A 24,137-nucleotide genomic window follows, 5' to 3' on the forward strand; every position below is an offset into this window, starting at 1 on the left:
TAGCAATAGTCATTTATATTGTGCATTTATCCATGCACATTGCATGCACAAAGCGCTGACATATTATCCCTGGTCAACCAGTACAGAACACTCCCTGTGGAGAATACAACCAGTCGCCTGTCAGGCACTCAAGGTTCAAATTCAGACTACCATCGTATCATACCAGGTACCCAATTTTACTGCTGGGTGGACAGAGGCAAGTTTGAACAAACTCACTTGCCCAAAGTAAGACCACATGTATCATGTGTGCTTCATTGTGGGGCAGGACTGATGTCCTAGAAACTCTCAGGAGTCAAGCTGCCAAACATGGTCACCCATCCATGGACTCTCTGCGCCCAACGTTGCTTAACTTCAACTGACTGTGACCTGAGCTCTACACACAGGACCACACACCACCACAGGTACTTTTCAATATGTGTCATTGGTATACAGTAGGTGACTTTAGCCACTTGTCAAAAATGAGGGTCTAGAAAAATTCTGTACAGTCTCATAACCTCAGCTTATAATATGCCATATCATGACAGAATGAATCTGGCACAATATTGAAGCCCCATCTCTTCTTATTTCCACTAAGAGATCATTTGGAGTAATCTTTTTCTTTCTCCTGCATATGCAACTGCACAATTGTGAAATCATGAAGCCAACCTCATCCCTCCTCTTCCTAAAAACAGGACTGCTCAGGATTTCTTATTGGATCCCACATATTCAGCGCCTTGAGCATGCACTATTTGCGTGGATATGTGCGCTATATAAATATCCTATATTAATATTGAATATTACTCAGACAAGGGCAAATTGTGTCACTTAAAACACATGGTAGGTGTGTCATATCATCAGCTTTGGGAGTAAAATACACCTGATATCTATCAGCATGATAAGTAAATTACACATTTAAAATAATGTACAATATCCTGCTTTCAAATGTATTGGTACTTGAACACATGACACGTTTTATGGTTCATGTGTAAATTACTGATAATTTTCATGATGAAATGACTGGTATCCACTATTAAGTTAATGAACACTGATTAACTGTTTGTACACCTACCTCAGCATCTAAGATGGCCGGAGTCCTGCCATGTATTCCCGCACTTGCCATTGCACCATCACTAGCCTCCGATCTCTCCGTCACAAACGTCCGGTCACTGAAACATGACACACTTGATTATCTCCCCTTATACTTAGCATAAAAGATTGACAGTTTCATTGCTTATTAAAACCTAAACTAACATTTTGTTCCAGAAATGATTTCTAAAAAGTTTAAGTTAGTGTTTGCCTCTGATATGGCAATGACCCCTGCCGCTTAAGAATGGAATATCTATATTTACTACTTTTTATTTTTGGGTCACATACAAGATGCCTGAAATGACTGGTGTCTGCATAATCACCCAATGTAGGCTGTCGACATAATTGAAGACATTGGGTGCAATGTTTTATGAGATATCGCGTTTAAATAAGTTTGAAAAGTGGTCAAAGTGCCGTGGTGACCTTGAAGATAAGGTCAAGGTCACCCAAGTCAACTGGTGTCTGCGTAATCCCCCAATGTAGGCTGTCACCAAATTTGAAGACATTGGGTACAACAGTTCATGAGATGTAGAGTTAACAAGAGTTTTAAAAGTGTTCAAACTGTCATGGTGACCTTGCAGATAAGGTCAAGGTCACCCAAATCGACAGGTGTCTAAATAGTCCCCCAATGTAGGCTGTCGTCAAATTTGAAGACATTGGATACAACAGTTCATGAGATATTGCGTTAACAAAATCAGGACGGACGGACGGACGCCACTGAATAAATACATAGTTAGGATTAGGAGATGGCATATCTCCCCTAGTCTAGTCATTAGGAAATGGTGTTTGGCTACTATTTTCTACCAAATTTAACTGTTCATTTCCATTGGCTGCCTTCTGTTCAGTGCAAAAAATAATTTTGGTGCATTTTTGGTTAGCTTCATGTTAAAATATTATATAAATACTTGCTGAAAACCTCTTAACGTAAGCCTAAAATCAGCATGCATTGAAAAGGGCTGCTAGTTCTCACTTATGTTCATTGAAAATGGAAACTATCATAACAATTTCTGAACCTTATGCTATTTTTCTAAATAATGAAGATACGAAAGGCCCCCTGCTATACCTTGTCCACTGCCCAAGCAGTAGTTATGTAGTTCAAGAGGTATTAAAGGCTGGGAAAGTTTGTGAAGTCAAGAGTTACCTCCCATTATCAGGGCTTCTGTTTTATGTTGTTATAGACCTGGATAAACCTGGTTTGTATTTTTTGTTGGTGTACTGTACAAATATAGGTATTGCTTAACATTAAACATTCTCACTAGTTGGCTGAGAATGGGAGTTGTGTTTAACACAGCTTTGAAGAATATTCCCATCACATCATGTACGCCAGCTTGATGTAGGAGTGAGTGAGCAAGTTTAGTTTTATGTCACTTCTTGCAATATTCCAGCAATATCATGATGAGGGACAACAGAAGTGGGCTTCACATATTGTGCCTATCTGGGGAATCGAACCCAGGTCTTCAGCATGATGAACGCTTTAACCACTAGGGCACCCCACCGCCACGCTTGATGTGGGAGTAAAGCATGAAACAACGCAGGGTTCGGACATTTTCAACTTGTGGTTAACAAGCCTAGACACATCGAGGTGATCCAGGCTTCGTATGTTTACAGCCACGTTTTCGCCATGCCTCACTCTACACACTGAATAGCAGAGCCTCAAATGACGTCATGGTATGGTGGTGGTGATCTGCCCAGCATGTAATTCTTGTCAAGATATAAGGGGCTGATACGTTCCTGTAAAGCAAGGTGTAACTGTATGGGAAGAACTACATGTGAGACACTTACTGTAACAGAGAGAGGAGAAGAGGGATCCCGCCCAGCTGTCGGATGTCGCTGCTGGTGTCCGGGTCCGAGCACAGCTGGACAATACACCACACCACATGCCATAACAAGTTCACGTTGTCCGAGTGCAGCTGGCTGCAAGTGTACACTGGTCTCTTAGAACAGTTCTATATTGGTGGAATGACATTAAATCACACTGAAGAGCCATTTTCAATTAACCGATTTACAGGTCCACAGAATTCATTGGTTAACAGGCCCACAAAGACTAAATTTCACAAAAGTAAATTAAAATATTGAGAATTGAGAACGGCCTAAGATGAAGTAAACGCCCTGAAGTAATGTAAACAACTTGATATGATCAAATGACCTGCGATGATGTAATGCCCTGAAGCAATGCAAACAACCTGAAATAATGTAAACGACCTGAAATGATGTAATGACCTGAGATGATGTAAATGACCTGAGATGATGAAAATGACCTGAAGCAATGTAAACAACTTGAAAAAATATGACCTGAAATAATGTAAACAACTTGAGATGATGAAATGACATGTGATGTAATGACCTTAAATTATGTAAATGACCTGAAATGATGCAAACAACCTAAGATGATGTAATGACCTGAGATGATGTAAACAACCTCAGATAATGTAAACGACCTGAGATGATGTAATGACCTGAGATGATGTAAACAACCTCAGATAATGTAATGACCTGAGATCTGAGATGATGTAATGACCTGAGATGATGTAATGACCTGAGATAATGTAAACAACCTAAGATGATGTAATGACCTGAGATGATGTAAACAACCTCAGATAATGTAATGACCTGATATGATGTAAACAACCTCAGATAATGTAAACGACCTAAGATGATGTAATGACCTAAGATGATGTAATGACCTGAGATCTTGTAAACAACCTAAGATGATGTAATGACCTGAGATGATGTAATGTAAACGACCTAAGATGATGTAATGAACTGAGATAATGTAATGTAAACAACCTAAGATGATGTAATGACCTGAGATGATGTAAACGACCTAAGATGATGTAATGAACTGAGATGTAATGACCTGAGATAATGTAATGACCTAAACGACCTAAGATGATGTAATGACCTGAGATGTTGTAAACAACCTAAGATGATGTAATGACCTGAGATAATGTAAACGACCTAAGATGATGTAATGACCTGAGATGTTGTAACAACCTAAGATGATGTAATGACCTGAGATAATGTAAACAACTTCAGATGATGTAATGACCTGAGATAGTGTAAACGACCTAAGATGATGTAATGACCTGAGATGTAACAATCTCAGATGATGTAATGACCTGAGATAATGTAAACGACCTAAGATGATGTAATGACCTGAGATGATGCAAACAACCTTACATGATGTAATGACGTGAGATAATGTAATGTCAATGACCTAAGATGATGTAATGACCTGAGATCTTGTAACAACCTAAGATGATGTAATGACCTGAGATAATGTAAACAACTTCAGATGATGTAATGACCTGAGATAGTGTAAACGACCTAAGATGATGTAATGACCTGTGATGTAACAATCTCAGATGATGTAATGGCCTGAGATGTTGTTAACGACCTAAGATGATGTAATGGCCTGAGATGTTGTTAACAACCTCAGATGATGTAATGACCTGAGATGATGTAATGACCTGAGATAATGTAAACGACATAAGATGATGTAATGACCTGAGATGTTGTAAACAACCTCAGATGATGTAATGACCTGAGATGATGTTAATGACCTGAGATGATGTAATGACCTGAGATGATGTAAACGACCTAAGATGATGTAATGACTTGAGATAATGTAATGTAAAGGACATATGATGTAATGACCTGAGATGTTGTAAACAACCTCAGATGATGTAATGACCTGAGATGATGTAAATGACCTAAGATGATGTAATGACCTGAGATAATGTAAACGACCTAAGATGATGTAATGACCTGAGATAATGTAATGTAAAGGACATATGATGTAATGACCTGAGATGTTGTAAACAACCTCAGATGATGTAATGACCTGAGATGATGTAAATGACCTGAGATGATGTAATGACCTGAGATGATGTAAACGACCTAAGATGATGTAATGACCTGAGATAATGTAATGTAAACGACCTAAGATGATGTAATTACCTGAGATGAAGTAAATGGCCTGAGATGATGCAATAACCTGAGATGAATGTTATTACCTGAGCAGGATCGGGACCCCATCGTACAACCTGACCAGGTCCCTGCTTTGAGCATCAGCACACAGGTACCGCAATAGACTAGCTGACAGCCTGAAACATATACACAGATACAACTGAAAAGCAGTTACCTGGAAATTTTTCATAAACATGACGGCAAAGAGTTTATTATACTTTTGAATTTCTGTAACAATACTTCATGTGGGAATTACGTTCAGTATGAATGAGTTATACATGAATCATACATGTCCCAATGTCATTAACAGGTTTAAATAGACTCATGAGTAAATTACACAGTATATGTTGTATCTGTTTACGGGTAATGGAGAAATGTAATGTATGCCATTATTCTCCATGCTGCAAGCCAAGGAGCTGACATCCCAAAGAATAAGCTCTTATGTACTTTTAATTTATTTCTATCAAAAATGCCTATCAAAGATCTGATCAAGATCGAAAATAATCCTTTTCTAAATCAGCTGTACTAATGTACTCCAACACTTACTTTTTTGACAAGGTATCATACTCCTGTATGAAGCGAAGAAGTATCTCTATACAATAACTGAGTTCACCAATCAGCTGCCTCGGCTTGGGGCTGGAAAACAAATAGTAATGGTGTATCCTTTCTTATAACACAACCAGTAATGGTGTATCCTTTCTTATAAGAGGACCAGTAATGTATATCCTTTTTCATATGAGGACCAGTAATGTATATCCTTTCTTATAAGAGGACCAGTAATGGTGAATCCTTTCTTATAAGAGGACCAGTAATGGTGCATCCTTTCTTATAAGACCAATAATGTATATCCTTTATTATAAGTGGACCAGTAATGGTGTATCCTTTCTTACAAAAGGATCAGTAATGGTGAAACCTTTCTTATAAGGGGACCAGTAACATATATCCTTTATTATAAGTGGACCAGTAATGGTGTATCCTTTCTTATAAAAGGACCAGTAATGGTGAATCCTTTCTTATAAGGGGACCAGTAATGGTGAATCCTTTCTTATAAGGGTACCAGTAAAAGTGTATCCTTTCTAACAAGGGGACACTTTCTTATAATCCTTTCTTATAACACAACCAGTAATGGTGAATCCTTTCTTATAAGAGGACCAGTAATGGTGAATCCTTTCTTCTAAGAGGACCAGTAATGGTGAATCCTTTCTTCTAAGAGGACCAGTAATGTATATCCTTTCTTATAAGAGGACAAGTAATGTATATCCTTTCTTCTAAGAGGACCAGTAATGGTGAATCCTTTCTTCTAAGAGGACCAGTAATGTATATCCTTTCTTATAAGAGGACAAGTAATGTATATCCTTTCTTATAAGAGGACCAGTAATGGTGAATCCTGTCTTATAAGAGGACCAGTAACGTATATCCTTTTTATAAGGGGACCAGTAATGGTGTATCCTTTCTCATAAGGGGGACCAGTAATGGTGAATCCTTTCTTATAAGGGGACCAGTAAGGTATATCCTTTATTATAAGTGGACCAGTAATGGTGTATCCTTTCTTACAAAAGGACCAGTAATGGTGAAATCTTTCTTATAAGGGGACCAGTAATGGTGTATCCTTTTGTATAGGAGGACCAGTAATGGTGTATCCTTTCTTATAACACAACCAGTAATGGTGAATCCTTTCTTATAAGAGGACCAGTAATGGTGAATCCTTTCTTGTAAGAGGACCAGTAATGGTCAATCCTTTATTATAAGAGGACCAGTAATGGTGAATCCTTTCTTATAAGAGGACCAGTAATGGTGTATCCTTTCTTATAAGGGGACCAGTAACGTATACCCTTTATTATGAGTGGACCAGTAATGGTGTATCCCTTTTTACAAAAGAACCAGTAATGGTGAAACCTTTCTTATAAGGGGACCAGTAATGGTGAATCCTTTCTTATAAGAAGACCAGTAATGGTGTATCCTTTCTTATAAGAGGACCAGTAATGGTGAATCCTTTCTTACAAGGGGACCCTTTCTTATAATCATTTCTTATAACACAACCAGTAATGGTGAATCCTTTCTTATAAGAGGACCAGTAATGATGAATCCTTTCTTATAAGGGTACCAGTAATGGTGAATCCTTTCTTCTTAGAGGACCAGTAATGTATATCCTTTCTTATAAGAGGACAAGTAATGTATATTCTTTCTTCTAAGAGGACCAGTAATGGTGAATCCTTTCTTCTAAGAGGACCAGTAATGAATATCCTTTCTTCTAAGGGGGGACCAGTAAAGAGGACAATATCCTTTCTTATAAAGGGACCAGTAATGGTGAATCCTGTCTTATAAGAGGACCAGTAACGTATATCCTATATTATAAGGGGACCAGTAATGGTGTATCCTTTCTTATAAGGGGACCAGTAATGGTGAATCCTTTCTTATAAGGGGACCAGTAATGGTGAATCCTTTCTTACAAAGGGACCAGTAATGGTGAATCCTTTTGTATAGGAGGACCAGTAATGGTGTATCCTTTCTTATAACACAACCAGTAATGGTGAATCCTTTCTTGTAAGAGGTCCAGTAATGGTGAATCCTTTATTATAAGAGGACCAGTAATGGTGAATCCTTTCTTATAAGAGGACCAGTAATGGTGAATCCTTTCTTATAAGAGACCAGTAATGGTGAATCCTTTCTTATAAGAGGACCAGTAATGGTGAATCTTTTCTTATAACACGACCAAAAATGGTGTATCCTCTTTCACTTATTTGTATGCCACTGAAAGCAATTTGAAAATGCTGATTTTCTGAAAAAACTAATATATGAAATATTTACCTCTGAGCAAGTCCAATGAGTGCATACAGAGAGGAGTGAAGAACGAACACATCGCTAGCAGCCAGCAGGAGAACCAGGGTCTATAAGGAAGACAAGATCGACTTTACCACTACGTGTAATAAAAGTGTCAGCTGAACATTGTCTTAAATTTTGTAGCTGTAATATCATCACCATTCTCTTCCCACAGAGGTTACTCCTGTCATATCTTCCTACGTAACCTCTGTTCTAATACGGCCCTTTCATGGTGTGAGCGTTCAAGACTCGTGATTGGAGGCAATCAGATTTAGTTGTGCAATCAGCGACGTTGTTTCAAAAGTGATCATTCGCAAGGCCTCAGTAATTTCCGTATACTTCCGGGAAAACTAAACCTCTTCCCCTGCGCGATGCGCAAACGTTTCTGCTAGACAGAACTTAGTCATATTATGGCGGATCAGTGGCGTCTCCATCGCCCTCGTTGACAACGGACAAGCTAGCCATTAAACGTCTTGTGTGTAACATCAACACAAGTCCCCGGCAGATGGGGGATATTTGTGGCCTCACATTTGCTTGTGTTAGTCAAGTTGAATCTAAGTCGATGTAACACGTGTTCTGATTGGATAGAAAGAAGGGAGATAATTCGTGTTGCAATCTTTTGCCGCTAGGGGATTTTACGAGAACCGGGAAATATGGCCGTATTAGAACAGAGGTTCGTAGGAAGATATGACAAGTAACCTCTGTGGGAAGAGAATGTATCATCACTTGACTTGAGGATTTCAACTTCTTTATTGTTTCAAAGCAATAGTGTGGTTCAGATGACAAGGGACAGAATTCTTCAATCATGGTGTCAATGGCGTGTTGATGGAAAAAAAACCACTGCAACAATTTTTAAACAATCAAAATTTTGTCGATTTTTGTATTTCCTACTTCTGTTGGAGGTTAAACACTGAAAATCAATTTCAGACTAATCTGGAACTAAGCATAGATTGCAGTCAGGGAAAGAGTACCCACCTGATGGGCTTCACAAGCCACCAGCCATTCCCTCTGTTCCGTCACTGCAGACAACTTCTGGAATATATCTGGACAGACACAATAAAATAAAAAATTTAAAACAGGTGCCATTGCAATATAAGAGCATCTATGAGGAAACTATATCATGCCTTCCTGAGAAGAAAATAAGTGATGGAAAGGATATTTTGAGTTATTGTGCATGCAGTGTTCAATATTATGAATGATGAAACTCAGTGGAATGATGTTGTTATGTTAATGGAATAATATCCTGCTGTAGGCACACCTACATGTAGACTCCACAATATATGTGCAAACAATAACTTCAAATGAAGACTTCAAACTTCAAATGAATTGTTAGGATTTGAATTGTACTTCTCAACAAATGTTTGTAACAAGAGACAACAAATGGAATTGGATTGGTGGTCTGGCTTGTTGACTTGGTTGATGCATGCCATCATATCCCACAAAGGTGCTCATGATGTCAATCACTTGACTTTTTAATGTCAATCACATGACTTGATTATTTACAGACTGATATGATATAACAGGAAAACTGCTGAGTGCAGTGTTAAAGAAATCCTAACATTATGCGTGAAAGATTTTTGGCCTCCCCAGATTCAAATACCCGAAGGATGCCAGAATTCAACGGCCACCTTAATTGTGAACATTGTGTATGTATGTCATTGTACATACACAATATATCACATACCATCTATAGAGACATGTTGAAATATTGTTTAGACAACTATGTACTATATCACATATGCTAATATCATGTGTTTTCACACCTCTACTGTCAACCTGCAACTTACTTGTCATCTCCTTCAGTATCTCCAGCAGGAAGGGTTCATCCCCAAACCTCAGGTAACTGTCTGTGGCCTTCTTGAAGTGCTGTGTATGAACAATAGATACACATATCTGAATGCACTATCCATAAATGCCTGTTAATATGGACTCATTCTTTCAAAAGGAGACCATTAATGGGTCCCATATGTAGGCATAACAGATGATTACAGGGGTGGCAGTTGGGTGGGGGGCGCACTGGAAATCTACTCAAACAAGGTGTCCTTATAATTTTAAGTTGACAATTGAATTGATAATTAGATTCTCATTCAAACCTGTAACAACTGTAAGATAGGTGGCATTTGCCTGTTTTCATTTTGAAGTGATCATATGTGAACATAAACTGTCAACAAATATGATTCACATCAAGCGTGAATGTTTCCATGTTTGGTTGGACTATATATCATGATGCAGTATATATCATCAAGTAAAGCAAATAGGAACACTCAGTATTTTCATATATAATTATCTAAGGTGAAACATTTTATAATTATATATTACGGCCCACCATATCGAAGGAATGAACTTACCTCAGACAGGTGCTTGACACCTCCTAGCTGAAAAAATTGTTTCTGGTATGTTGAGTCTCGCATCAAGATCCGGACGCAGATCAAAACACGGAGAATGTTTTCAGGAGGAGCTCGTATTGTCCACTCACTGAAATGGAGACAATGAACTGAAAATATGCCATTTTCAGACACGTTGTAAGAAATGGTTCATTTACCCTGAACTGGTGACACACATGCAACTACCTTCTGTGTGGTGGATAATGAATGATGATAAGAAGTGTTCAGTATCTACTTGATAAAAAGTCCAAGCCCCTTACCTGAAAATATGGCCACTGCTGGTGAACCTGACCACCCAATACACCACCACACACAGTCACTGCTGGTGAGTCTGACCACCCAATACACCATCACACACAGCCACTGCTGGTGAGTCTGACCACCCAATACACCATCACACACAGTCACTGCTGGTGAGTCAGACCACCCAATACACCATCACACACAGCCACTGCTGGTGAGTCTGACCACCCAACCATCACACACACACCATCACACACAGCCACTGCTGGTGAGTCTGACCACCCCATGCACCATCACACACAGCCACTGCTGGTGAGTCTGACCACCCCATGCACCATCACACACACAGCCACTGCTGGTGAGTCTGACCACCCAATACACCATCACACACACAGCCACTGCTGGTGAGTCTGACCACCCAATACACCATCACACACACAGCCACTGCTGGTGAGTCTGACCACCCAATACACACACCATCACACACACACAGCCACTGCTGGTGAGTCTGACCACCCAATACACCATCACACACACAGCCACTGCTGGTGAGTCTGACCACCCAATACACCATCACACACAGCCACTGCTGGTGGTGAGTCTGACCACCCAATACACCATCACACACACAGCCACTGCTGGTGAGTCTGACCACCCCATGCACCATCACACACACAGCCACTGCTGGTGAGTCTGACCACCCAATACACCATCACACACAGCCACTGCTGGTGAGTCTGACCACCCAATACACCATCACACACACAGCCACACAGCCACTGCTGGTGAGTCACCCACACACCCGCTGCTGGTGATCTGACCACCCAATACACCATCACACACACCCTGCATGACCACCAATACACCATCACACACAGCCACTGCTGGTGAGTCTGACCACCCAATACACCATCACACACACAGCCACTGCTGGTGAGTCTGACCACCCAATACACCATCACACACACAGCCACTGCTGGTGAGTCTGACCACCCAATGCACCATCACACACACAGCCACTGCTGGTGAGTCTGACCACCCAATACACCATCACACACAGCCACTGCTGGTGAGTCTGACCACCCAATACACCATCACACACACAGCCACTGCTGGTGGTGAGTCTGACCACCCAATGCTGGTGGGCCTGACCATGCACACACACACAGCCACTGCTGGTGAGTCTGACCACCCAATACACCATCACACACACAGCCACTGCTGGTGAGTCTGACCACCCAATACACCATCACACACACAGCCACTGCTGGTGAGTCTGACCACCCAATACACCATCACACACAGCCACTGCTGGTGAGACCACCCTGACCACCCAAGCCACTGCATCTGACCACACAGCCACTGCTGGTGAGTCTGACCACCCAATACACCATCACACACAGCCACTGCTGGTGAGTCAGACCACCCAATGCACAATCACACACACAGCCACTGCTGGTGAGTCTGACCACCCAATACACCATCACACACACAGCCACTGCTGGTGAGTCTGACCACCCAATACACCACCACACACACAGCCACTGCTGGTGAGTCTGACCACCCAATACACAATCACACACACAGCCACTGCCACTTGGGACCAATTCTTCATTATCAGAATAGCCACAAGAATGAATCTGTAACTTACCTGCAACACAGTCTGTGTTTGGTGAGGGATGAGAAAATTTCTGTAAACCTGGCATGTTGTGGGTGGACACTGAAGTGGCGCTCATTCTGGTACCTCTGACTGCAAGAAATCAAACACAGCAAAATATTATTTGTTCTTATCTTATGGTTTATCAAACTTTTGTCCGATGAATCACAATCAGTCAAATCACTGAGCCTCACCACCTGATCAAGTAAGCTGCCCTATGCGATAGGCATATATTGCTGGGGACCTACTCAACTTCTAATTCCCATGACACTAGATGAGCAAGGTGACTTAATTTGTCTTTAATTGTGTGAATACTATCTGTGTAACAGATGGGTTTAGTTAACAGTGATGGTAATAACCTACCAAATGCTGCCATACAATAAGCATGTTTAGACATTAGAAACCATGGTAACGAGAGTTTACCTGAATGTTTCCAGTGCCACTGCCTCAGTAGATTGGTGCTGATGAGATCCTGACTTGGGCTGTGGGCGTGGCCACTTGTCTCCCCGAGAACCAGTGTCACAAGATTCATAGCTCAAGGACGGTAGCTGAGAAAATTTAGAAAATAAATTACATACTCATTTATATCCAATGTATAATATTTCTATACTATTTGGATAACTAAACTGACCCACTGAAAGTCTTGCTTTGGATCTTGTAACCTTCATCTCTCTTATCACTTACCTAACAAAATACATTTTGCTGAATTATAAGATCATTTTGATTTGGTGTCACACAAATTAAGATCATGATACATCTTGAAACAAGACACTGTAAATGATTCTGTCACTACCTGTTGTTTGCTGGCTGGAGTTGAGATCAGACTGAGGAGCCGACACAGATCCTTGGGCTCTCTAGAACAGACAGAGCAAACTGCAATGTATGGTGTCATATCTATCATTCAAGCAGACATATCTGAGTGAATGAGTGAGTGAGTGTGAGAGAGAGAATTCAGTTTTACGCCGTGTTTAGCAATTTTCCATCAACATCATGACAAGGGACACCATAAATAAGCTTCACAACTTGTACCCATCTGCGGAGACATATCTGACCACTTTTTAAATACAAAAGCCTTTTGTGTATCACCATCATATTCAGTCGTAATTTTCAAATTCTTGTCTCTAAACCCCTATTTTTCACATCACCACAGAGATCACAGGAATCATTAACAATTTTCAGTAACATGGATGTATGTTACTGAAATCAGCTCATGTACCTGCTCTATGACAAGTGACAATAACATTGCCATTTGGAGATTATGAAGACAATTTTGTTTGAAACATAAGGGGCAGAGGGGTAGCCTGGTGGTTAAAGCATTTGTACCTCACATTGAAGACCTGGGTTCAATTCCCCACATGGGTACAATGTGTGAAGCCCATTTCTGGTGTTCCTAGCCGTGAATACTGCTAAGAGCAGCGTAAAACTAATTCACTCACTCGTAACATAAATAAAAATCTGTACTCCAAGGCCTTGAGTTAAACTGATGTAATATGGTAAGCCTCTTCCTGGTTCTGAGGGGAACTTACTGATCTGGATCTGGCGAACTCCTCCTCCTCTTCTCCATGCTAGGCATATTATCAGTGGACGGACGGAATGGATGGATAAGGGCCTGCTTGTGAGTGCCCCTCTACATCATGGACACAAGAGGCCTACAAGCATTGGCACTCAGCTTAACTGCCTGAAAAATAACAGTTGGCAGGAATGCAGTGTACTCAAGGATTACTCCTACAACGTTTTAACCTAGGGATCCCCGAAATGTTCAACTTTTGATTAGTTAAATATTCAATGAAATATGAATGATGGCCTTACTCTCAAAGATATGCATCAATAATCAACACATCATATCTTTATGGCTGTAATAAGCAGAAGGGTACTACAGGGATTGCTAGTTTACAGGTACACAGCTAATACAAGAAGGTGCATACCTTTCAGTAAAGAATCCATGGTTTTAGACAATGAATTATATATGGAGAATTATGAAAGGGAAAGAAAACACAAACGTTAAAAGCATTGAAATATGGATCAGTCTGTTTCTTCGCTAAATACAAATTTGCTTATCATGGACTATTATCTTGACAGGTTTTACTTGTGTTGTTGGGCTGTGCAAAGTGACAGCTATCGGATGATCAAAGATTAATGAGAAGCTGTCTATAATATAACATGATAACAAAGTATATACAATAAAGAGGTACAGACAGACTGACATATGTCTCTCATAATTCTGTTTTTTTTAATGGTTCCTTTGAATGTTTTTTTATAAATGAATTGTATGTACAAATGTATGTGTATTTTATCTGTGCACAGAAGTGTGACATTAATAAACTACTGTCTATCTATGTTTTTGTTGTTGATTAATACTTACAAGACTTAAACTGTGAAGCTATCGGTGAACTTCATTATTATTCACAGTAAAAAAACTACACAGTATGGGACTCAAATGAACAAAAGTACTAGAATCTGTACTTTACTGATAAAGTGTAATCCCAAATATAACATGTGTTACACAGAATCCTTTCAGAGATTCCAGGTAAATGAACAGGTAATAACAAAATTTGTCAATAAAATGTGAAATCTGAGATAAATTATCAATGATAATTTACCATTTACATTGCACTTTCGGTTCTGCTAGGCATAGTTGTAGAAAGACATAGAGATAACTGTGTGAATGTATGTTCTCATAAATTACAACCAAAAGAAGTTACATGTTACATGATGTATATGTATAATATCAGACAGTTACCTTGTTCAAGGAAAATATCCACAAAAATGAATTTTTGAAAGTAAAATTGATATTTTTATACTTATCCTGACTCATGATCTTTCGCTTATCTCCCTTTCTCTTGCGAATGGTAGTGGAACACGTGAATCCCTTGAAGTTCCCGAAGCGGACGTAAAAATACACTCACCCACGAGTTACCTCCCTTTTCCCACGTAAACAGTCATGTGACCAGCCTTACTTGTCACTCACTCCCTTTTCGCCCAAGTGGATGGTTGGGCGAGTTGGAGTCCCGTATACAGCATTATATCCTTTTTATTTAGGTCCTATTCTTCAAAATTACGCTGTATATGGATTTGGCAATAACTATTATGTATTATATGTAAACAATTTGTAAAAATTATTTGTATTTTTGTCACAATTTCATCGTTATGTAACTTTGTTTACATTTCATGAAATCTTGCAGTGTTTGCAGGCACAGGTTATCCATGGCTGATCCTCACCCCCAATGCCTTTCGTGCATAAAACCATGTTCTTCCAGCTTGCGCTGTACTTATTGTGTTGATTTATCAAATCTACAATTTAATCAATATTTGGCTTATATCTATAGACGTGCCATGGATCGGACGAGGAAGTCATCTCAAGTCACGGCTGATAAAACAGGAGATCAGCCTGCAAACCGTATGTTGATTGCTACTGCGGAGATTCATAATACTGGTGCTATGTTGAGTACGTTGCCGGGGCAGTCTGCTGGTACGGGGGCCAAGAAGAGATCGGCTACAACGCAGTTGACTCCGACTCAAGCTAAGAAAAAGACGTCGTCTTCTTCTAAGTCGCAGAAGAAAGCATCTGTTACCAGATCGGAGGGTAAATCTACGCGGCCTAGTAAGTCAACGCATCAGAAATCCTTCAACGAAGAGATATTACCTCTGCATGAAGTAAAAAAATTTTATGATCCCCCTTTACTTCTACCCGAAGTACCTACTAGATCGGCAAATCAATCGACTTCCACGACTACTAGATCGTCTCCTGCAACGGTCACAGCAGGCCTTTTACGTCTGCTTCGGGAACTTCAAGGGATTCAAGTGTTCCACTACCATTCCCACGAAAAGGGAGATAAGCAAAAGATCATGAGTCAGGATAAGAAAAAATGGGAACAATATCCAATGCATCTTAAGCGATACAAAGAAACTTGTTCAATGTCCCATAACAATTTAATATTTAAAAATATCCCTGCATTTTTGGATTTTATATATAACCCGTTTATCTCTCAAATGATCATGTAAATTTGTTTCAGCTGTTACACATCAGTGTCATGTGTCATTGGTGAGCTAAGATAGCACACATGACATCAGTTTTTATGATATCTATGGTTGTTTAAAAAAGTAAATTTCATTAGACATCAATCAACAGTCAGTTAACATATTACTGGCTAATCCTTTGAATACAGTATGTTGTTTTTAGAAAGGTGCCAAGATATAGTTGTATTTCGTCTGCTGTAGTAAACCCACAATAGATACATTTTTGACAAATCCACTGTGCAAAATAACACCGATTAATCAATCAACATATGATTGGTAAATCCTTTGATTGTTATTGAAATTCAACTGGTTATTGCTTTCTCATTGTGTCGTCACATGCATATTACATAACATGCAAGACATTCACCACATTGAACATATTCATAGTCCAATCTTAGATTCAATAATTGCAACTGACATGAGAAATGCTTACTGGGAACAGCTGGTTGCTACACATGTATATCCTTGACACCCTCAGAGGCAGGGGTGAATTTTATTGAGTTATTTTGCATAGTCAAGGTAATCTGAGTGCTGCTGCCACCACTAACTAATTCTTGTAGGCCTTATACCATAAAACATGGATGACTGAAAGGGAATAGTAATTGTTATACTAACTAAACTTCATTGTTGCCAAAATGATGTACGTGCAATTGCTGTATACTGAAATACTTAACTATACATATATATATTTACACACATATACAAGTTTGACAGTTTTGGGTAAGCATAATCCCAAATATATGAGAAAGCAAGGTGATTCAACTGGTTGTCAACTAGGTCCTCCCTAGCCAGTCTAAAACCAAGTTCGTTGAGTCGATGACACTAACTATCACCCAGTGATTACACCACAGGTGCCGGAAAGGAATAAGATAATAACTCTGCTAGCTATCTTATTCACAATAACTATACCATTGAGCATGTTTTGTGTGGGTGTTTGTGTGATATATTACAGAACCATGTAAATATTTGAGTTTGGATCAGACATTCCAGTGATTGAAACATGGGATACCAGCAACCATGACCACCCAAATCTCCTCTTTCGACCAACATAGGTTGGAAGACACGTCAGAATCTTGAGTTCAGTGGTTTGAACATTTTTTTCTTTATGTAAAACACATGTAACCAGTGAAATCTGTTTCGATTTTGATTCTATTTATGTAATTTATACCCCCTATTTTAATATTCATTCAGATATTTCGACATCAAATATATTTTCAAAGGTTAATATCCCACGCGTTACCTGTGAACGTACACTTAAACAACTTTTTGAAAGCGTCTTAACGTGAGAAATATAGATCATGACCATGCAACATGAATTCCACATGTTCGACGATCACCAGTTCATTGTGCAAGACTCGGACTTGGCTGGACCTGTCAGTGTCACAAATGCAATGGCCGACACGATATGTCAACACACACCTGTAATCAACATTATTTGGAAAACTAAGCGCAATGTATCACAAAATTTATAACGACTGCACTACGCACACTTCCCTGTCGGTTTACATTCTGATATAATATCAGCACAGCGCCGAGCGGCCTTATCAAACAAAAATACAGGCTTGTTTACCTGTCTTCATCTTGCCATAGGACATTAGTATTCCCAAAAGTCACCAATCAGATGACAAGTCTCATTCGCCGATTGACTAATCAAAAAAGTTTTTACATATGCCGACTATTTCAAAGGGAGATAAGTTTATAATAGTTAATGTTAACAGCCGCTACAAACTGTATTAGCTCGCTCGCACACTTTTACTTTATTTGATCACGCTTAGTTACACGTAGTTGTTTGCAGGTAGATATCCCACGTATGTCTACTTATGAATAATATCCGTGATAAACATAGATAAACATAGTTTGTTCTCAAATTCTAAATACGTGTTTCAATACATCCTCGTGAAATTCATTTATTTACGGCTTGGTCTCAAGAGATATGGTTACCTGTACGGGCGCGAGAATGTGTGTCTCTTTACAGTGTATTTTTAAAATTACTAATTACATATTTATTTAATGTCGATAATGACATACTTTGTAGAGATTGTTTATGTGTGATCACGTTAACTGTAAACGCCATACCACTGGCTAACAAGCACCATACAGTGCGTTTTTTCTAAAACATTATTGTATTTGTGTAACGATTTAGAGTGTAAGCTCTTGCTTTCTGGGCTGCGTAGTGACTAAGCCGCTGCTCTTACCAACCTCACACGGAAACATGTGACAGCATTCTCCTTTGCTTAACTAAAATCAAAACACGTAATCTTATGCAGTGTGTATGTAATCTGAATTTTAAAAAACCCCATATATGTTACCTTTTATCCGGTATAGATTACACAGTCTGTTCAAATTCAGATTTCAAAATGAAATGATATTAAAAAATTGAATATACAGCAGACGAGCAGCAGTCGAATTTTATGAGCATGAAAAAATTTATGAAACTATGAAGTATTTATAACTCACCTTGTTCGTAAATTCGGAATTAGTCTTCTTGCCGCTCGAAGACGCTCAGCAATCCCTCCCAATGTGACCCAGTGAAATTTAAAAGTGAAATATTTGGTGTACAAGAACTTTTGAACAGATAAGTGAAGGGACCATTCCTTCATCTTTCAAGCGAAAATTTATTGTGGCTCGTATATCAATTCACAAGTTACATTATTCTTAATTTATGTATCAAAACCTCTCCAAAACTAGTTCTCCGTTATACATATTATTGACGAAAGCAGATTTAGTCCCTTGTTGTTAAGGTATCCAAATAAACCAACAAACATCAATGAGGCAGTCCCTCTCAAATCTCACAATTATTTATCCCCAGTACGAGGAGGACCGGATGAATCCCCAGGGTTTCGATGTTGGGTGTTGTCTTATCGGGATTTTATCAGCTTTTAGGGGAAGTGTCATAACGTCAGGGGTGTTTGATTGACATTTGATGAGTGGTTTATCTTCACCCGTTGTTGTCACCCAGATTATCACCGTTATTCACTATAACTGTTGTCATCGGATCACGTGATGCCAGAGCATGACACAACATTGAGTGAGTGAGTTGCGCTTTACGCCGCTTTTAGCAATATTCCAATAATATCGCGTCACAGGGTAGTAGGGCTGTTCTTCACCCGTTGTACCATGTGGGGAATCGAACCCGTTTTTCGACATGACGACGCAGTTTTTTAATATAGATGTATATTAGCAATATGTCCTAAATGAAAAGGTTGTTGGCAGTGGCGAAACCAATTAATAGTTTGTTGGTGAAATACTCAAACGTAATTCTTTTTTTGTTCATGGTGAAATGATATATTGTTTGATGACGGTGATTGCTGAATGAAGCTGTGAAAATAGATTGTGGAAGGTTTTTGATGTCCTGATTAAAGTTAATTATACCCTCCCCTAATGTTTGTTATACACGTTTATCTTTTCCTTGTTTATCCTTTATACGAGGAATCGAACGTCGGGACGACGTGCATACTACTTGCCCCCGTTGACGCTTTCTAGAAGGGGAATAAACAATAATCGTCTTAATGGGATAACTTCGTTAAAAACAACATCGCTTTCGATAAAATATATTTGTTGGATACTGATGTCCGGAAACGTGTCTGAAAACACATCTTTTGTGGATCTTCCTTTTGAAGAACAGTTGAACTGTTCATGTGTTGCAGGGTGAGAAGGTATTTATTTGAAACTAGCATAAACCTTATAAAGCACGGGGTTTTCTAAGAAGTGATGGAGCAATTGCTGTTCGGTTTGTGGGCACCATTGAAGTCTGAGGAGATGATCTTCGCTCTCCGAGGAAGAGGACAAGTTTGGTTTCGCGACTTCTTCCAGACTTGAAGGTTACTCTGTATAGAACTAGTGTAAGTCTTTGACTTATCCTCGGAGGCTGTAGCTAGTCCTGATTGAACAGGATAAAACTATTGACCATGTTTACAGTATTATTCAGCTCCAATTTGTACCTATCCACAATAACAGACCTGAACTGCTGGCAGCCAATCAATCACGACGACACCATCGTGGGACTCGCACCTGTCCTCAACACATTAGGCCAAACATCACTTGGAACCAGTGTGAGACTTTTAGAGCCACAAAAGGGGTGTTTTTGTTTGTTTGATGTTGAACACCGCACTCAGCAATATTCCAGCTATATGACGGCAGCCGTAAATAATCGAGACTGGACCAGACAATCCAGTGATGGACATCATGAGCATCGATCTACGCAATTGGGATACCATGACGTCATCCACGTCAGCGAGCCTGACCACACATCCCATTAGTCACGTTTAACGACCAGCATGGGTTGCTGAAGACAAATTCTAATCGGTATCTTCATGGCCTCTCTGACATCCACACAATATTATTGTTTACAGAGGGGAACAGCTGGCAAAATCCCAAAATCATTATCCACAGATTGTCACGAGGTTTAGCGCAAGATTCAGATTGGAATTACCCAAAGGCGCTTTTGCCCGAGTTTGGCCATGAACAGATAGATGATGAAGTACGCCAGATTTCAGACATTATTGAAGCTGAAGGCAGAATGCAACAATCACTTGGAAGGATATGGTGGAACAATCATTTACATCACTGAGACTGGCAGCATAATCCATGAAGGCGCCTCTTACAGGGGCGTAGCTACCAATATTAAAAAAGCCTGGGTTTACATATGATTGTTGCTAAAAAGGTTGGACAAGCCCTCAATACCAGGGGTTCAAACCCACATTCTCTGAGTCAGGCACCTAATCACAAACACACAGTCAGTGATCTAACCCACTCAGCCACCGCATCTGCTTAAAAAAAATTGATGCCTGGTTGTGTAGATCATCTACTTCACAAGTGTAACTTTGCAGGGCAATGCCATTTAGAAGTGGTCAAACCAAGCTTATTGTGGCAAACAGGTTAATAGTTCTATTATGTTACTGTGGGAAATGCATATTTTTGGCATCAGTCTATTTGCTTGACTTTGTATAAGGTATCAGTGATGTGTTTTGTTACATTAAAAACCGGTCTTGTCTGTAACTCCTTAACTTCTATAGACACAAACACAACAATTTGTAATGATAACAGCCTTTATTATCTTCACACATAATCTGAATGCCACTTAGCATCTACCACAGCAATGTAACCATGGTAAAATAAACAATGCCCCATTCACACTTCCATACTAATACAAACAGTTTGACTTGGTTGGTACACTTACACCAGTAATGTATAATTCTAGGTTAGACAACCCCAGTCTTTGACCACACCAACAAAATCAGGCTCTCAAACTCGTCCATTTCCCGCTAGCTATTCAAACATCTTTGAGCTCAGCAGTCCAGCTCAACCATTTGCAAATGGCTCAGGACTACTATTAAAACTTTACTTTTTTAAATAATTATTAGTTTAGATAGAAGAGCTTCTGAACACTAGTCATGGAGGAATGTAGTGTTCTAAATATAATACAAAAAAAAACCAATTAATGTCTGGCTGACTGACTGAGTTTAGTTTTACGCCGCTTTTAGCAATATTCCAGCAATATCACGGGGGGGGACACCAGAAATGGGCTTAACACATTGTGCCCATGTGGGGAATCGAACCCGGGTCTTCGGCGTGACGAGCCAACGCTTTAACCACTAGGCTACCCCACCGACCCCCCAATTAATGTCACAATGATATTAAAGAAAAGTACAAACAATCGCAAACTCATAAACCCCCAGGTCAACATGATTGGTGTTTAGCTATATTAAGAAAATAATTACCTCTGACATAAAGTGACTCCATCAGAGTCATGAATGGATCAGTTTAAAGACCAAGTGTTTCAAACTTTGCAAGTTCATGAATTTAGAAACATAACTAGCAAAAAAACTTCACATTTTAACAATTTACTGATGTGTTTATGTTTGTTTTGCCCACACACTCTACTGCTGCTTGAGGTAGGAAACAGGTAACCTAGATTTACACAGATCGCCCTATACATTCAGCATGATGGATGTTTTTGCCTTTATATGTGTTGGAGAACAGTTCAGGTCATTCAGCAGGAACTTTGATTTCATAAAACATGAGGTGAAAAAAAAATATGTCTTTCAGCATTTTCTTTTGAGGTAATACATTAGGCCAGACTATTTGCGTGGTGTGGTACAGGCAAAAGGCCCACAACTTAAGACATTTTAGACACTTTTTCTGGACATTTTCAAAATTTTAAGCATGAAAATGAGTGCACAAAGATCTTGAAGATAGATTTCCAGGTATTAATTACATTATTTTACATAATATCATTACATTTGGAGTAAATGAGTATTTGTTTTTTTAACATTTTACATAATCCTGTTCGACCTACAGCTTTTCATCATTTCATTATGTATGCAAATATACTGGAATCTGCGAATATATTGGCTGAGTTTAAAGAAAGTCTGGCCTTACTTATGAATACTGTGGTTGTACGACATAAACGCTCATACGTCACACATTCCACATAAACTGACACCTGACATCTTGCGACTGAATTCAATCCACACATTCACACATACAGGACAAGATGCACCAAAATGTCTAAAATATTCCTATGTACATATATATCTGTATATACTTCTGGATACAGCAACTGATGACACATCCTTAAACTCACTGAAACTCAAACCCATATGGTTTATAAATAACCTCATCTAATGGAGACAAATCTTGGATTTTATGAAAAAATAACCGAGATCTAACATAACACCGGAAACACTAGACTCAAATACTGAGTAAAAGAAATGGCAACACTTTTCGCACATCCACTCACAGTTTCACTTCAAAACATTGGAGGTTTGCAATGTGACTTCACAATTACAGTCCAAGATATGTTTAAACATATTTTTGGTATGTCATAAGCATTTTGAATAACTAAGAGTATGCAGTGTATGAAATAAGGCCCGTCCGACCGCCTGAGACGGTCTAGATTTCTGATGGATGGTCTAAATTTACAGCTAGCCAGCTCGATGGTCTGGTAAAAAATTAAGATGTTCCATACATCTTAGTAAATTACCCATATTTGGTCTGGTTAAATCCATTTTGGGCTGGTAACATTTTGAAGTTACCAGCCCTGATGTTTGGCTGGATGTTTGGCTTATTTCATACACTGGAGTATGTGACACTATGCTTCTGTACATTTCTCTGTACAGTGTTGACACCAAAGCATGGTTTGTCCTTGTGAGACACTGACACATCAGCAATATTCACACTACCATCACAACTATTCCCCACCATGTTATGTTACAGTTCACAGGTACTATTACCGGGGTATTTAAAATCAACATAAACAAATGCAAGGCAAGAACTGCACACAATATTATTCAGTCTGTATTTAAGCTCACATCATACAATTTATCCTGACATTTGTTTGAATTCAAGAGAGATATGCAAATTTTCTACACTAGACAATTTATCTAATGACAGCTCATGAGCAGATAAATGGTTGAATGTTTCAGTATTTGTCTACTTCAAAACCTTGGAAGGTCTACTTTTCAAAGGAGGTAATTTTACATTTAAATTTGCAATTTGTATTCATAATTTAATTCCCTATCCCTGAAAAATACTTTCTGATAGATTCCGACCAAATACACTGCAAGGGAATCTGTGACATATAATTGGCTAACCAAGTTATGTATTTTTGCATTCATGTGTCAATACACTTAAAAGATCTAATGCAGACAAGTATTTTGATGACTGGTTTCTAGTGGTGGTCTGATTAATTGAAAAAATCGAAGATTGGTCGCAATGACTAAACGACCAAGCAATCGATCATGTTTTCTCATAATCGAACACAAACAATTCTGGAACACTTTTTGCATTAACAATATTTTTCACACGGTTGGTTTTGTCTGTTACATTTCATGAACAGGACATGTTGGTTTACATTTCATGAACAGGACATGTTGGTTCCAAGTCACAACTGAATTTATTTTAAAGACGACAAGAAATTTATGTTCCTAACACACAAGTCATCCTTTAAAGACGTGCAATTTGCAAAAATTACCCCAAGG

The 24,137-nt window shown here is 39.1% G+C and overlaps 1 protein-coding gene across 1 annotated transcript in view; it reads right to left on the minus strand.

Moving 5' to 3' along the window:
• The window catches only part of LOC124287959 (serine/threonine-protein kinase Nek10-like), a 41,607-nt gene extending 23,826 nt beyond the window's left edge, over positions 1-17,781 (minus strand). The window contains exons 1-13 of the mRNA XM_046724454.1: positions 17,726-17,781; positions 13,665-13,816; positions 12,932-12,992; positions 12,562-12,686; positions 12,133-12,231; positions 10,203-10,329; positions 9,642-9,720; positions 8,830-8,897; positions 7,843-7,922; positions 5,581-5,670; positions 5,082-5,171; positions 2,848-2,979; positions 1,049-1,145 (exon numbers count right to left, since the gene is read on the minus strand). Coding sequence (XP_046580410.1) covers positions 1,049-1,145; positions 2,848-2,979; positions 5,082-5,171; positions 5,581-5,670; positions 7,843-7,922; positions 8,830-8,897; positions 9,642-9,720; positions 10,203-10,329; positions 12,133-12,231; positions 12,562-12,686; positions 12,932-12,992; positions 13,665-13,711 — 1,095 coding nt within the window. The 5' untranslated portion in view covers positions 13,712-13,816; positions 17,726-17,781. The remainder of the gene's footprint in view (positions 1-1,048; positions 1,146-2,847; positions 2,980-5,081; positions 5,172-5,580; positions 5,671-7,842; positions 7,923-8,829; positions 8,898-9,641; positions 9,721-10,202; positions 10,330-12,132; positions 12,232-12,561; positions 12,687-12,931; positions 12,993-13,664; positions 13,817-17,725) is intronic.
• Positions 17,782-24,137: the final 6,356 nt, after the last annotated feature.

The sequence above is a fragment of the Haliotis rubra genome, unplaced genomic scaffold (assembly GCF_003918875.1).
Source record: "Haliotis rubra isolate DU_JTF1 unplaced genomic scaffold, ASM391887v1 Scf41, whole genome shotgun sequence".
Classification (NCBI taxonomy): Eukaryota; Metazoa; Mollusca; class Gastropoda; order Lepetellida; family Haliotidae; genus Haliotis; species Haliotis rubra.